Here is a 14981-nt window from a genome sequence, read left to right as displayed (position 1 = left end):
AACTGATCCATTTCTAGAATGAAAATTTTTTTTTCCTTAATATCTTGACCACCCGCAAGGAATATGGGATCTTAGTTCCCTGACCAGGGACCTGCACTCTCTGCTTTGGAAGCTCCAAGTCTTAACCACTTGACTACCAGGGAGAACCCTAGAATTTTGAGCTTTTTGATGAGTGAAAAATTACCTTAGCTTTGGATTCCATTTACAAAGTCATCCTGCAGATGTGTCCATCTTCTATACGACAGCTGTGAACAGGTAAATGTTGGTGGGTCTTTGGAAGTTTATCAAACTTCTCTGCCTGTTTTATATCTAATAAAATAGGGATACTACTACCTCCCTCACAAACTCTCCTAAAGAGAATTAAAGGAAGTGTCTTATATGGCAGGCAGCTATACAATAGATGTTACATTTTTCTCCCACTTAAATGATAGTTTGTTGCCTTGATCTGCATGAAATGCTATTGGCTTCTTTCCTAATTCACCCAAGTCTTTATTCACCAAGAATCACCAGCAGTTAGGTTGTTTTTTGAAATTCTTCTGATTTAAACATGCTAATAATGAACATGTCTCATTAACCACATCCCTCTAGCATTAACTGATATTTACTTCATATAGTAATTCACTCTGCCAAAACGTGCCTTCTGAAAAGCTAGAGCTGAAGAATTCTCACAGTGAAATTAAAAGCAATGTTTTAATGCACATGTAAACCAAACAACATTTGAAATAAAGCATTTCATCATACTTTAAAAAAGATATTTAATCCCATGGCTCATTTCATGATCCTTCTATTTAATCAATTTAGCAGGTTAATATCTGGCTTATTAATAATCTTATTAACATACTTTCCCTTATTGAATAAAAAATAAACTATTACAAACTAGTCACAATCATCAGGAGTAGACCAAAGCTACTGAGCAAATAGACAAGCTATAAAAAAAAGTTTATTAAAAAAATAGACAACATATGTAAACATCTTTTTCAGTCACAAAGCTTCATAATACAGCATATCAGGCCCAGGCCTCAAATCTCTGCAGTGGGAGCACCTTAATTGTTGACTAATAAGAATCAGTTTAATTTATCTTTCAGTGAGCTATTAAGTCTATATGAAAATAAATAACCAGATTCTGCTAAGTATACTAATATACATAGAAAATCACAGATGTACAGTGGATCTCAGCAAAAACTATCTGCAGTAACATGTGAGATTGAGTCCTTTTATCATAATTGTCTTTTTAATATAGCTTCATTTCTAAATTCATAATGTAAAGCTGACGAAAATAAAGCCAACAGGAACAGAGTAGAGGAACAAGACAGATGGATAGCCATCACTCTCCCACCCTCACACACCACGCCACACACAGATGTACACAGTGTTTTGGTAGAAGCAAAACTGAAAACATAATTGCTATATTTTGTGTTTCATGTATTATTGTAGGCACATATTTCCTTTACTTTTAGCTGGAAGTTACATGCCCCAAGTGACTGAGTATGAAGTAGTCAACCATATTTTCAAGTGTGATACAATTTTGAAGAAACCAAATCTCTGTTACATAATTCAACAGCTACCCCAAAGGGAAGTCAAATCACAGAATGGACCACAACACAACAAAATGTAATTAAGTACCTGAGATTTTGCTGCAAGAATCTTAAATACAAGACTGTTTTCTTTAGGGCAAAATGCGCTTATATTAACATAATCCTTTCATGTCCTGTTCTTTATTTGCTGGGGCATACTTGTTAGATGACTAAGATGTTCCAAAATGGCTAAATAATACAATTTTACTTTTTAAAAATCTACTATAGGTAGATATTTTATCACACTTGATTTAATTTAAATTGCTGACCTTTTAATTATTCAGTAACTCTTAACACACGGAAAAATTTTAAATGAAGTAACAAGTAATATTTGCAATTAAAGTTTTTCACTGTATGGAAAATTTAAGATAGTTATTATCTGTCATCTGCATAATCATATTCTAATGATAGAAGCATAATATATTTAACAGAAGAACCCAGACAAGTTTACCAAGCTCCTGGATAGCCATTTCATAGCTTAATAACTCAGTAGTCTATTTGTAGCATATCTGTATAATTCATAAAAGTGACTCATAAAATAATTTTAAATCATTTAAAAATCTGATCTGTTATCCAAAGATTCATTTTATAAATCCACATCTGAAAATAAACTATATTTTTCCTTTCTACAACAGCAACTTATCTCACCCAGCAGATATCTAACACTTATCCACAATTAAGTGAAATGTGAAATAACTATTATTGGAAAATACTTACATTCTAACAGCACTGCTGTTTCTTGACTTTGCAGTGTTTCTCACTGACTGTATTTGAGGTTATTGGGATGATTATGCATTTAAATAGAGAAAATAAAAATTTAATGACATCAATGTTTATGATGCATGACACATGTATCAATTAATTTTTAAAAACTCCATGGCAAAAGAAAAGCTTTACACTTCTGGATACCAAATCAACAGCTACTGATGACGGGGGACCTTTTTTACAGGGAGAACCCACAGGTTAGTGGGTCTGAGCTGTATACCATATGGTCTAAGTCAAATGTTAATGACTGATCTGTTTTAAATCTATTTTGGAGTTCCAATGGATAAAATTTTTAGAAGTTACATTCATTATAACTTTTATAAACTACATTCAGTAAAATTTTCTCAAAAGAGAGAAACATTGCATATTTTAGATGAGATTTGGACATACTTGTGCATTATAAGCCCACTGCTGAACTTAAGTAGCTTAAATAGGACTCTGCATCTATTCTAGTTATCAAATTTTTAAAAACAGACAACTTTCCTCACTAATATCACATTATTCTTGGCTTTTGTTGCACAAGTAACAAAAGAAAAGTGAGAAATGAAGAAAAGAAGAGAAAGGAAAATAGAAAATGAAGGAAGGCAACAGGAAAGAAGGAAACAGAAATGGCACTCTTAAAATTTTTGTGTGTGGGGTCGCGCGACTGAATGACAACAATACCAGAAAAGAATATAAATGGGGAGAAAAAGTATTTAAAGTTGTGCTTAAACACAGATTCACTCTGTTGTACAGTTCTTGCTGTATAGTGTGTGTGGTATTTCAAGTTGCTAGGTAAGAATCCAGTGGACAAACAATACAGTCAGCCAACAGCAATGACTTCCCTTTCTGGAGAAGTTAGACATCCATTACTATTTCAGTAACACGGCCACAGCTTTGAAAACACAGCAGCATGAAACGATTCAAAGGTAGACACCTTGTTTTCATTTGTTCACCTTAAAAAAACAAAAAGAAATGCTTAAACAACAGAAGGCACTTAAGACAGAAATTCTTTCTCGAGTTCATACAGAGATGGTCGGCTCGCTCTGCTCCTCATCCTGCACAGAGGCACCGTGCGGTCCCGGCTCTGGCCTTCCACGTCGGAGTCCAGTAAGGAAGGCATGTGGGGCTGAGTTCTCTTCTTGGGGCCGAGAGGACAGCTGTGGGCTGGTCCTGGACCACCCACTGCAGGGCCAGCCTGTGAGGGCTGAGACTCTGCTCTCGGCGGGAAGGCTTGCAGGGCACCTCCTCGGCTTCTTAGGGGCGGAGGGTGAGGCAGAGGCACCATATGGACAGCTCTTTGTTTTTCAGGCGGGACCTCACTTGGCAGGTCACTGTGAGGTCCAGACAGGGAGGGGGGCATCCCCCAAACCCACTCAGAGGGCAGTTCAGAGGCTCCGGGGGCTGAGATGAGAGCTGCACCAACGGGCAAAGAGAGGGTGTGATTAGACAGAGACATTGAAAACGATGCATATCAAGGAAAATAAACTGGGCGACTTCATTGAGGTGACCACCTTAAAGTAAGCTTTGACAAAAGAACCTGGACACAAACCTCACCTTACAAGCTGTTAGGATATATGGTTTGTTTTTATTAATAAGTACCTCAAAGTTGGAAAGATTGCTTGAATCTGTGGAAACTACAACTGTAAAGAGCTAAATCATCATCAGGTGCTTAGAACAATGATCATTAGAATTGTTTAATACGCAGGAGAGATTTCAGAATGGGATTAGACTGGACTAAAATTAAGGCATAAAATGATGGTAAATATGACTGAATTCACTTTCAGCTGATAATTTGAAAAAATTAATGAAAATAAGGACACAGCTATGTTTCTACATGTTACACCTTCCCTTTTTTGTTCTGAAGAACTGACTTATTACCACCCTGTTGTTGTTCAGTCGCATCCGACTCTTTGCGACCCCATGGACTGTAGCCCGCCAAGCTCCTCCGTCCATGGGATTTCCCAGGCAAGAATACTGGAGTGGGTTGCCATTTCCTTCTCTAGGGGCTCTTCCTGATCCAGGGATTGAATCCATGTCATTTACATTGGCAGGTGGAGTCTTCACTGCTGAGCCACCAGGGAAGGCCTATTACCACTCTAGCAGATAATTATTGGCTTCACATTAAGAAAAAAAGTTCTTATGGGATTATCGTGATGGGATTTCACCATGTGCAATTATAAATTACTAATATTTATTGCATCATAAAAGAGCAATAAACCAATTTATTTAAAGACAATGAAAAATAATATTAGAAAAAATGCGCCTACTTGTAGCACACTTAAAGAGATAAAGGAAAAGATAGAGCAAATGAAAGCAGCCTCAGTTTTAATACACTTTATCACCAATCCTAGCATAACATTTTATGATCTAAAAAGCATTTTTCATATACATTATCTCATTTAATCCTCATGATCTGTATCTGACGTGACTGTAATCACATTTACATACAAAAGAAATAATAGTTAATACCCACATGGCATCTACTGTCCATTTGATTTTTATGCCCCCTAAACTCAATCTCAACATAACTGGACAGTGAAGTCAGGTGATGCAGAAGACACGGTGCCACGGGGGAGGTAGGACAACCAGTTTTAGCACCAGCTCTCCTATTAATTATTGGTTTAGACTTTGTCAAATGATTGTCTTCCAAACATGAGGGGCTTGGAGCAGTTACTCTCCACATGCTCGCTCTGTTTTAATATGCTATTAAGTATTTGAGTTGCTGAAATTTAGTATTTTCCCCAGAATCTAAATGATAGTTAAGGTCAAATGAAAGAGTAAAATTAAATGAAAGTCAAATGAAAGGGTAAAATGCAAAGATTTACGTAAAGAGTGAAAACAAATTTGTAAATGTAATCCTATGGAAAAGAGAATCAGAGAGTCACACGGTTTTACAGTCCAGTCTCTACAGTGGTGTCTGGTACTTTCACCCATGAATGTAGCCTACCTGGGGGCTGGGGAGCACTTCCATCAGACATGGTCCTTCGGTGACTTGCTGCTCTCTCTTTGGAAGCAGCAGCGTAAGAAACGCCCCCACGTGTCAGCTCCATGAAAGAAGGAGGCGGGTTTCTCCACCCATCACGGCTGGTCTCCAGTCCTGGCATGGGGGTTGACTTCTGGCCCCTCCCTCCAAACGCAGGGCAAGGATCTGGAGTGGGCACCCGAGGGGCACAAGAGATGTGTGTGCTGCTCTCGAAGGAGTCTTCACCGTCGGTCTGCAGCAGGCACTTGGTGGAGAGGGAAGGCACGGACAGGAGGTTTGCAATGGTGGACGGTGGGGGTGAGGGGGTGCTGCTGGCTCCCTCGCCCACAGCCAGCAGCCTTGCGGCAGGGCTGGCACTGCAGCGAGACTTAGGTGCCCGCTGGAAGATGCCTTCTCGTTTCTTCCTGTCTTCCTTGGGCAATGGGTCTTCGGGAGCCTGTGCTTTCGTGAGCTCTCTTATGTCCAAGCCCAGAGCCACCGATGCCAGCAGCATGGTACAGCCGTACAGAGCAGACTCCGTTTTCTTTCTCTGGGGGGATCTGCTCAGACTGTTTGGAGGGGTCCCCTGAGGAGTGTCAGCAGCAGGGCTCACTGGGGTTCCCTCCTCCCGGCTTTCGGGTTCCACCGGGTTCTCTCTCTGGCCATCTTTCCAAAGAGGTAGATCGATGTAGGCCTGAGTTGGTGATTTTATCTGCTTTGGTTTTCTGTGTTCCAATCCATCAGGGGCAAGTTTTGGCTCTTCACAAGCACCTACATAGAAGGATAAACACACACACGCTAGGACCATTTTACAGCAAAAACCATGAAAAATACACTGTAAAACAAAGCTGAAATCTAGTAAATACATATTCTACATCATGACACATGGAGCCCTTTTCAGTTTAGCAAATGGTTCGTCCAGGAGGACCCTGCAGAAGGGGCATCCAGGGTGCTAGGACTCAGGCTCCCTGCAGAGGGACCGGCAAGCAGGGGCATTTGGCAAGCCCTGAAACCAAGGTAAACATGATCAATATCTGCGTAAGATCACACTGTCCTTTTGGGAGTCACTCGGGCATTCGGGAGACGCTGAATGCTTGCCAGGCACCAGGCACTGGGAGGAGAGTGGTGAACACGACAGATAAACTTTCTGGCTTTGAGCTGACATTCTAATTTGCGGGTGATGAAGAACACATACATTATGGGTTCCATGTAGACAAATCAGAATTTTAGATAAGAGTGATGAATAGGGGGAGAGGTTCAAGAGGGAGGGGACATAGGTATAGCTCTGACAGATTCATGTTGATATATGGTAGAAGCCAACACAATATTGTAAAGCAATTGTCCTCCAATTGAAAATCAATAAAAAAAATGTTATGGGGAAAATGGTGGAGCAAAAAAAAAAAAAGGAAAAAAGGCGGCTTGAATTTCTGGTTTGTGGCACTTTTACTGTATTTTTCTGAGTTTCCTTTGTGTGCTTTTGCGTGCTTTTCTTTCTTGAAGAATAAAAGAAAAATCTGCCTCATGAAAAAAAAAAAAAAACAGTGATAAATAAATAAAAACGGGTACTGAGGTAGAGGGCTGGGGTGAGACACCACTTAGGCTGAGGTGGTCAGGGAAGGCTTTCCGGAAATGCTTGAGCTGAGACATAGACTCACAGAAGCACCCAGCCACACAGATGGGAGCGGGGAGGGGGCCTTCAGGCCAGACCGACGGTGTGAACCCTTTGCTCACTGACCCTTCCAGTGGATACAGGGTTAACTTCATAGAGACCCAGCTGGGTCAGCCACATAAATCCTTTTATTTCCTCCAAGTGACCTGTGGAGGAGTTATGAATAGGATCAAAATATTCTAAGAAAGAATAAAAACATTAAAAAAGAAAGGAGGACTATCCAGTCACAAATAATGAAACGTGTACTGTAGAAATAACAGTTTTGTGACTATTGATTGCCCTTCATGACTCCTCAAATGACATTTGATGATGCACTGCAGTATATAATGAGAGAACCTCCTGCCTTTATAGGCAAGAGCGAGTCAGCACAGTGACGAATCTGGTGTCAGAAAGTGCTTATCCAGGATTCAGAGCGGACCTGCCTCTGTTTACCTGAATGTATTTATGGGGATATTTAGGCTGAAACCACGTGCTTGTGATAACACAGAAGAAGAAAACTAAACATGAACAGTGAGTGATCAGGTGCGTGCAAAACTGAACACAGCACTGATAATGAATCCAAGGCGTTTATACCACGTTTAGCTAAAGCCTCTTTCCTTTGATCACAGTATCAAAGAGCTGTCTTAAGTTATTGAGGGTAAAGACCAATTTTGTCTTCTCTGGTGATAGCCATCATTGAGGGTTAACAACTACTGTATCTTTTCAATCTTTTAATATCTGAACACTGAACAGGAATGTTGGATACCGAAAGCAATGATGACTTAAATTAGAGATTCCAATGCAACACTCTCCAGCAGTAGTTTTCCACAGCTAACTAGCTTGACAATATTTTATCATGTCGTGGGGTGGGAATACAACCTCAGCAGAATGTCAGGGTGCCTACATTTTCACATTTACTATTTCCTATACTAAATTAATTTGGATCTATCTAATAAATTATACCTATTTTTCTGGTAAAGAATCGGAGTTACAAATTCCTAATAAACAATGTGGAGCCTAATGATTACTCTCTGCCACAAACACTGCCAGGACAGAAGATAAGTTTTGAGCTCAGTGTAGCCCCACTGCCACTCTGACGCGGCTAACCTTTCTGACATCACTTCCGGAGCGCTCTCATGCTACGTCTATTTCCTGAAACCCATTTACCTGGCTGGTCCACAAATAATGAAGCCAATGGCGTGGTTTTCTGATTTTTTATTACTATGGTTGACCAAGGACTGTTGCCATCTGAGAGAGGTCTTATTCTACAAGAGAAAAACGTTTATTTTGATATGATAGAACCACATGAAACACAAACTAGCTTTTAGTAAATGCACACTAACAAGATTTTTAGGTAGTAAAGAGAACACATTTGGATTCTGTGTGGAGAACACATTCTGTGTTTTAAAGAGCTAACAAAGTACAAATAAAACCTTAACATGAGCTGTAAAAAATTTTTAAACTGCTTAACCAAAATAATAATTAATTTAGTGTGATCAGCCCATCCTAGAAATTAACTTAATATTCAGGTATCTTTGTATTACTCTAATTGCTTTTTAAAAGCTAAGTCTGGCCAATGCAACATGTAAAAGGCCCTGCTAAAAAATAAATAAACAGAAAAGCACTGCTCCGTGCCACAGTGCACACTCAAACACCACCAGATGTCACACGTGTACCTTTCTCTGCCATCAGTTCTTTCTTTCATTTGAATCGAATTTGGACCCCAGGTACAACCCTTTTTCTTGAAGTTCCTTTTTATATCTTCAAATTCTTCTTGTCGACAGACGGTGTTTCTGCCCCAAGTTTTATTGCTTTCATCTGAGGTCACTAAACAGAGAGCATCACTCATTAACCAATTACAATTTTTTAAGTTTTAGGATGAATCAAATCAGTTGTAAAACTATCTTACTCAAAGTGTATAGATGATTGAGAAACATGAAAACAATGAAGAAATTATTTTTTTTCACCCTACTCAAGGCAAACGTCTGTCTCTAATCATAACAGTCAGAAAAGTAAAAGATAAATTTGAGGCAGTCATGAAGGGCTGATTATTTCTTTATCTATGCATTTAACATGATGCAATAGTCAGGATTTCATTTTACTTGGGAGGAAAAAAAAAAAGGCAAATTGAACATTTGACTTCGTACTTAATTTTTTAACCAAATCAGAGTTTAGAACCCAAGGAACAAAGGTCTATTTTGAAACTGTAATTCAGCCACTATTTCATTAGTCATCACAACTGTTTGGCTACAATTACCTTTTAAAACCTGAACATGTGCAAGTTTTCCCACATCTTGCCTTATTTCGTCCCCCTGTGGGGAGGTTGACCTCCACCTGTTGCTGACACACACGTGTGACACACAACTGCCTCCTCCCCCTCGCTGCTTGAGAATCATGGGGAGAGTGGCTGTTATTACTACACACTTAGAAAACAATCCTGTCACACACCAGAGGCGCTAAAAACACAGCTGAAAACATTATGACATATCTACACAGGGGGTAAAAATATACACTTTGGGTCTAACTGAAACTCGCACAAAACCACTGAAAGTTGAAAATGTAGTTAATACACCTGACCCACCGAACATGGCTTAGCCCAGCCCACCTTAAATGTGCTCATGTAGCCCCGTGGCTGATTCATGTCAATGTACGGCAAAAACCACTACAATATTGTAAACTAATTAGCCTCCAATTAAAATAAGTTAATTAATTTTAAAAAACGTGCTTAGAAGAGTTACTGTGTTTGTTTAGCTGCCAAGTTGTATACAACTCTTTTGTGACCCCACAGACTGCAGCCCTCCAGGCTTTTCTGTCCATGGGATTTCCCAGGCAAGAATACTGGAGTGGGAAGCCATTTCCTTTTCCAGGAGATCTTTCTGATCCAGGGAATGAACCCGTGTCACCTGCATGGCAGACAGATTCTTTACCATCTGAGCCACCTGGGAAACCCACTTAGAACAGGCACACTAGTCTACAGTTAGCAAAATCATGTAATGCAAAGCCAATTTTATAATAAAGTTAAATATCTCATGTAACTTATGGAATCCACTAGTGAAAGTGAAAACCCGAGTAGCTGTGAGTATATGGCTTATTTCTCCTCATGACGGCGGGGCTGAGCGGGAGCCCAGCATCTTGAGAGAGGATGGTGCCTCGCATCACTCCCCAGGAAAAGATCAAAATTCAAAGTATGGTTTCCACTGAATGTGAGTCACTTTAAAACCATTGTAAAGTCAAAAAACCCTAAGTCGAATTATCCTAAGGTGGGGGGTCATGTGCATTAGGTTGGTCAATACACACCAAATAAGAGCTAAATCCCAAAAAGCAGAATACTGTCTTTTTTATAAAACAACTGGAAGTAACCTCAAATTCTGTTCAGTTTTCAAAATATCCACAAGTATGCTACTGATGTAATTAGGTTATACAAACATCGCAGGTACAGGCTTCACAAAATCTTATAAGTCTCGAGATCTTATTTCAGTTTCTACTCTGTGGCCTGGTAACATCACCAATTGTGCAGAGTCTAAAAATCATTTATTGTGAAAATAAGAAAATTAGACTAAGAAGAAAATTCTGATTTCCAAATAGTTATGCTATTTGGTGCTATTCACATGCTTAGAAACCACTTATAAAAACATGTCTGCTTAAGTTGAATCCAAGTTCACTAGTGACAGAAACCCACCCAGAAGACCCCAAGGGGGAGAAAGCTTACACTGTATTGCTCGGAGTCGGGGGATCACTGTGGGGCTGCTGGGTGGGCTGGAGCTGCTGCTGTTCAGACTTCTTCGTTTGTCCAAGTTGGGGGAGGCCTGTACGGTTATTTTGTGCTGGAAGTCTGTTGGACATGGGGAGAGAAAAAGAGAACTGAGATTTGATGGTTTTAGGTGATTTTCATAGACCCGTCTTTGGTACCTGGCAATAAAAGCAGAAATTGCCAGACAGTATGAATATGGTATGTCTCAGAGTCTGTTCCTGGTTTCTTACTTCTCTTTCATTCAGGATTCAAGTCCATATATAATGACGCAGAATCTTGATACATTAGGCAGCACACTGAGACACACAAGGAAATAATATTACTGAGTATCTGTAGAACCCAACAGTCTTCTGGGAAAAAGAGTTACCTTCATTGAGTCTGACACAGTTGAAATGAAACTGAAAGAGGAGACACCCTGGGTTAAGCAAGTCCTGGTTCTGTTACTAACTGTGGACCCTAAACCAGCAAGGAGCCTCTTGGAGTCAGTTTCTGAGGCTTTTGGCTAGTACAGCAGACACCACCACGGGGTTGCCATGGTGATTAAGACAGAAAACGTACGCTATGTGGGGTTCAGAACACGCTACCCCGACGTTTACTCCTTTTTGTTGTTGTTTAGTCCCTCAGTCATGTCCAGCTCTTCGTGACCCCATGGACTGTAGCCCACCAGGCTCCTCTGCCCGTGGGATTCCCCAGGCAAGAACACTGGAGTGGGTTGCCATTTCTTCCTCCATGGGATCCTCCTGACCCAGGGATCAAACTCCAGGCAGATTCTTTACCACTGAGCCATCAAGGAAGCCACATTTACTCCTTAACCTGTTACGTTTCTACAAGACAGTTCACTCTTCATCACCCTAGCATGGAAATAGTCAGGTCTGGGTTTTTTTGGGTATTCATTTCCTTATGCAGGCTCCCATGTCACAGAAACTTGTATTAAACACATTTTTATGCTTTTCCCCTATTGATTTGGCTTTGTCAGTTTCATCTTCAGACCCAGTCAGGGTCAAGTGAAACTCCCCCAGCCTAAAGTTAAAAGTGTTTTGTGGCTAAGGTACCTACAAATGATGGTTACTATTATCTAACTGTGAGACAGTTAGATACAGGGTAGCTGTCATGCCAGACGAAATGCCAACAACTATGGGAACATATGAAAGAAAAGTAGTATTACCAGAGGAAAGAAAACTTTGTAAACTGTCAGAAGAAGTATTGAAAACTTAGAAGCAGGAAAAAGAAATGATTGGGTATTCTTTCATCGTGGTGTTGAGCTTAGCTGCTGACTAATTTTCTATTGATGGGGCTATTTTTACAACTCAGTAGAGACAAAGGTTAACTTGTAGATTTTGTCTGGTGATGATGCAAATAATTTTTGCCTGGTGTGAAAGAAAATCCCAAAGGTTATTATTTATTGCCATAATGGGCATTAACCAAGTCTGTATTTAGCCTAGCAATCGAATGTTAAGATTTCTTTATTAAATTGACCATAAATACTAAGCTCCTCAAATTCCCATGTGAACCAGTTTACATGGGTTCTCCATTAATATTAATTAATCAACATTAATTATTAAAATCTTTGACATGTTCATTTTACATTTGCAAGAAAGCTATAATTTACCTTACTGTATAAAATAATTATACTTTACAGAACCACATGGTATTGAATGAGGAGTTCGAATTTGGTAGGCAAGACAGTTATCCAATTACTCACATTAGAAAGCTGAAGCTGTCCTTGATATTGTGTTCTCCCTGACCTTCCACATCCAATCAAACACAAAATATCTTGTAAATTCTGTTCTGTATTCTTCTCAGATCTTTTGTTGAGAAATTTCTATTCCAGGTTCTGGAGTCAGCAAATTCCACATGTGAAGCCCAACTTACCACTTACCAGCCACATGAATTTGGGGAAAGTAACTTCATCTCTGTAAGTCACAGCATCTTCATTGACAAAAATGGAAAAAAGAATGATTCCTAGTCCACAGGACAGTTAGGGAAACTTAAATACAAAGAAGTACAGAAAGTACTTGGGCTTCCCAGTTGGCTCAGTGGTAAAGAATCCTTCTGCCAATGCAGGAGACTCGGGGTCCATCTCTGGAAGAGCAAACTGGCAACTCACTCCAGTATTCTCTCCTGGGAAATCCCACGGACAGAGGGGCCTGGTGGGCTACAGTCCATAGGGTCGAAAAAGAGCTGGATGTGACTGAATGACTAAGCATGTAACCATAAAAAATACTCAACACACATTAATGACACTTCTTATTCTCTCCATCTCCACCACCACCATCATTTCACGCTGAGGCTGCTACAATCCTTTGGTCTGTCTCCCAGCAACTCCACTTGACCCCTCCGATCTACCTCACAACAGCCAGAGGCTTGCTTGAGTATTTATTTATCTATGGCTGTGCGGGTCTCTGCTGCAGCATGGACGCAGTAGTTGTGGCACAAAGGCTTAGATGCTCTGAGGCATGTGGGATCTTAGCTCCCCAACCAGGGATTGAAGCCGCATCCCCTGCACTGGAAGGCAGATTCCTAACCACTGGACCACCAGGGAAGTCTCCAGGTGCATGCTTGTCATTCTCTGCTTCAAGTCCTTTGAAGGGTTCTCATCATTCTTAAAATTATAGATCGAAATCATAACATCCCCTCTAATTCCCTGCAAATCTGATCTGGGTTGTCTGTGCCACCCCTGTTCTCTCATCACTCGCCATGATCTAGACAAGGGGACAGCAGACTTTTCCTAAGAAGTGCCACACGGCAAATATTGCAGCTTCTATGAGCCACATGGTCTGCTGACGGAGCGGGAAAGCATTCCAACAAAAACTAAAGGCGTGTGTTCCAGTGCAACGCTGCTATGGACGTTGCAGTTTACCTTTCCTGCAAGATTTATGGGTCAGAAAGTCTGCTTTTCTAGTATTTAAAGTGTATAAATCGTTCTTAGTTTGTGGGCTACAGGAAAGAGGTGCAAGGCTGAATTTGGAGGTAGAGTCAAGTCATAATGTCTTTTTTCAATTCCTGAAAGAAACCAAACTTCTTCCCATGTGCTTCCTGCCTGTTCTTTGGCTTCCCTTCATTGGTGGGGCTTCCGAGGTGGCTCAGTGGTAAAGAATCTGCCTACCAATGCAGGGGATGTAGGTTTAATCCCTGGTTGGGTTAGGAAGATCCCCTGGAGTAGAAAATGACAACCCACTCCAGTATTCTTGCCTGGGAAATCCCACAGAGAGAGGAGTCGGATGTGCTATAGTCCATGGGGTTGCAAAAAGTCCGACATGACTGAGCATGCATGCCAGACCACATATTTGGCAAATTCCTACTTTGAGTCTCAATTTAACTTTTTTATCTTGGGGAAGCTATTTGTGAGTGCCTTAGACCAGGAGACATCACTCTACTAATCACTGTCACATGACTTTTCCTTCACAGTAGTTAATAATTACAGCCAAAACAAAAGAACATTTGTTTAATTATTAGCTTAAGACTCACCCCCTCCAATACAGTGTCAGTTCTCTACTGGGAGGGTTGTCAGTTGCCATCACTGCAACATCTCCCCCAAATGGGCACAGGGCCACGCATAGGAAGGATGCTGAGCGAATCTTTGCTGAATGAATGTTTTCTCTGTTTGAGATTACAGTATTCATGAGGGCAGAGATCATGTTTTGAAGACAACGCAGATGGAAGTGAAGTGCCAGATGGGAGCTCTGTCCCCCTACCATCTAAGAAAGAATGATCTGACCAGGCAAAGCAGCTTAAGAAAGGGAAAGAATTGATGCAAGAAAACAGTTCATCAGAACAGATGTCTAACTGAACTACAGGGAAGGGAAATAAGTAGGAAAAGAAAGAAATATTCTCACCCAAAGAGATAAAACAATTTAGACCGAAGAGCTTTATAAAGGTTCAGCTAGCCTGGTGGCTCAGTGGTAAAGAATCCAGCTGCAATGCAGGAGCTGCAGTAAATGTGGGTTTGACCCCTGGGTCAGGAAGATCCCCTGGAGTAGGAAATGGGAACCCATTCCAGTATTCTTGCCTGGAAAATCCCATGGACAGAGGAGCCTGGTGGGCTACAGTTCACGGGGTCACAAAGAGTCAGACACAGCTGAGCACAAACAAGCACATGGAAGTTTTTACAGCGAGAGGAGCCTGCAGCCCAGAGTAGAAGGCATGCATGCTCTCGCAGGCCTCAGAACTAGAATAACAGAACCAGGCCACAGCATCTGAATGGCAAACCATGAAGAACGCGTGATGGGAGAAGAGCCGACAGGCACAGGTCAGGCAGCCACCACAGAAGGCACAAGACTGGATCTTAATAATACCTAA

General features: G+C 40.8%; 1 protein-coding gene across 1 annotated transcript in view; it reads right to left on the bottom strand.

Moving 5' to 3' along the window:
- Nucleotides 1-918: 918 nt before the first annotated feature.
- Nucleotides 919-14981, bottom strand: part of MAP3K21 (mitogen-activated protein kinase kinase kinase 21) — a 58680-nt gene continuing 44617 nt past the window's right edge. Inside the window, exons 6-10 of the mRNA XM_019954147.2 lie at nucleotides 10641-10763; nucleotides 8608-8758; nucleotides 8099-8196; nucleotides 5269-6054; nucleotides 919-3734 (exon numbers count right to left, since the gene is read on the bottom strand). Coding sequence (XP_019809706.2) covers nucleotides 3316-3734; nucleotides 5269-6054; nucleotides 8099-8196; nucleotides 8608-8758; nucleotides 10641-10763 — 1577 coding nt within the window. The 3' untranslated portion in view covers nucleotides 919-3315. The remainder of the gene's footprint in view (nucleotides 3735-5268; nucleotides 6055-8098; nucleotides 8197-8607; nucleotides 8759-10640; nucleotides 10764-14981) is intronic.

This window comes from Bos indicus, chromosome 28, assembly GCF_029378745.1.
Source record: "Bos indicus isolate NIAB-ARS_2022 breed Sahiwal x Tharparkar chromosome 28, NIAB-ARS_B.indTharparkar_mat_pri_1.0, whole genome shotgun sequence".
NCBI lineage: Eukaryota > Metazoa > Chordata > Mammalia > Artiodactyla > Bovidae > Bos > Bos indicus.
This window is presented reverse-complemented; position numbering and strand designations above follow the sequence as displayed.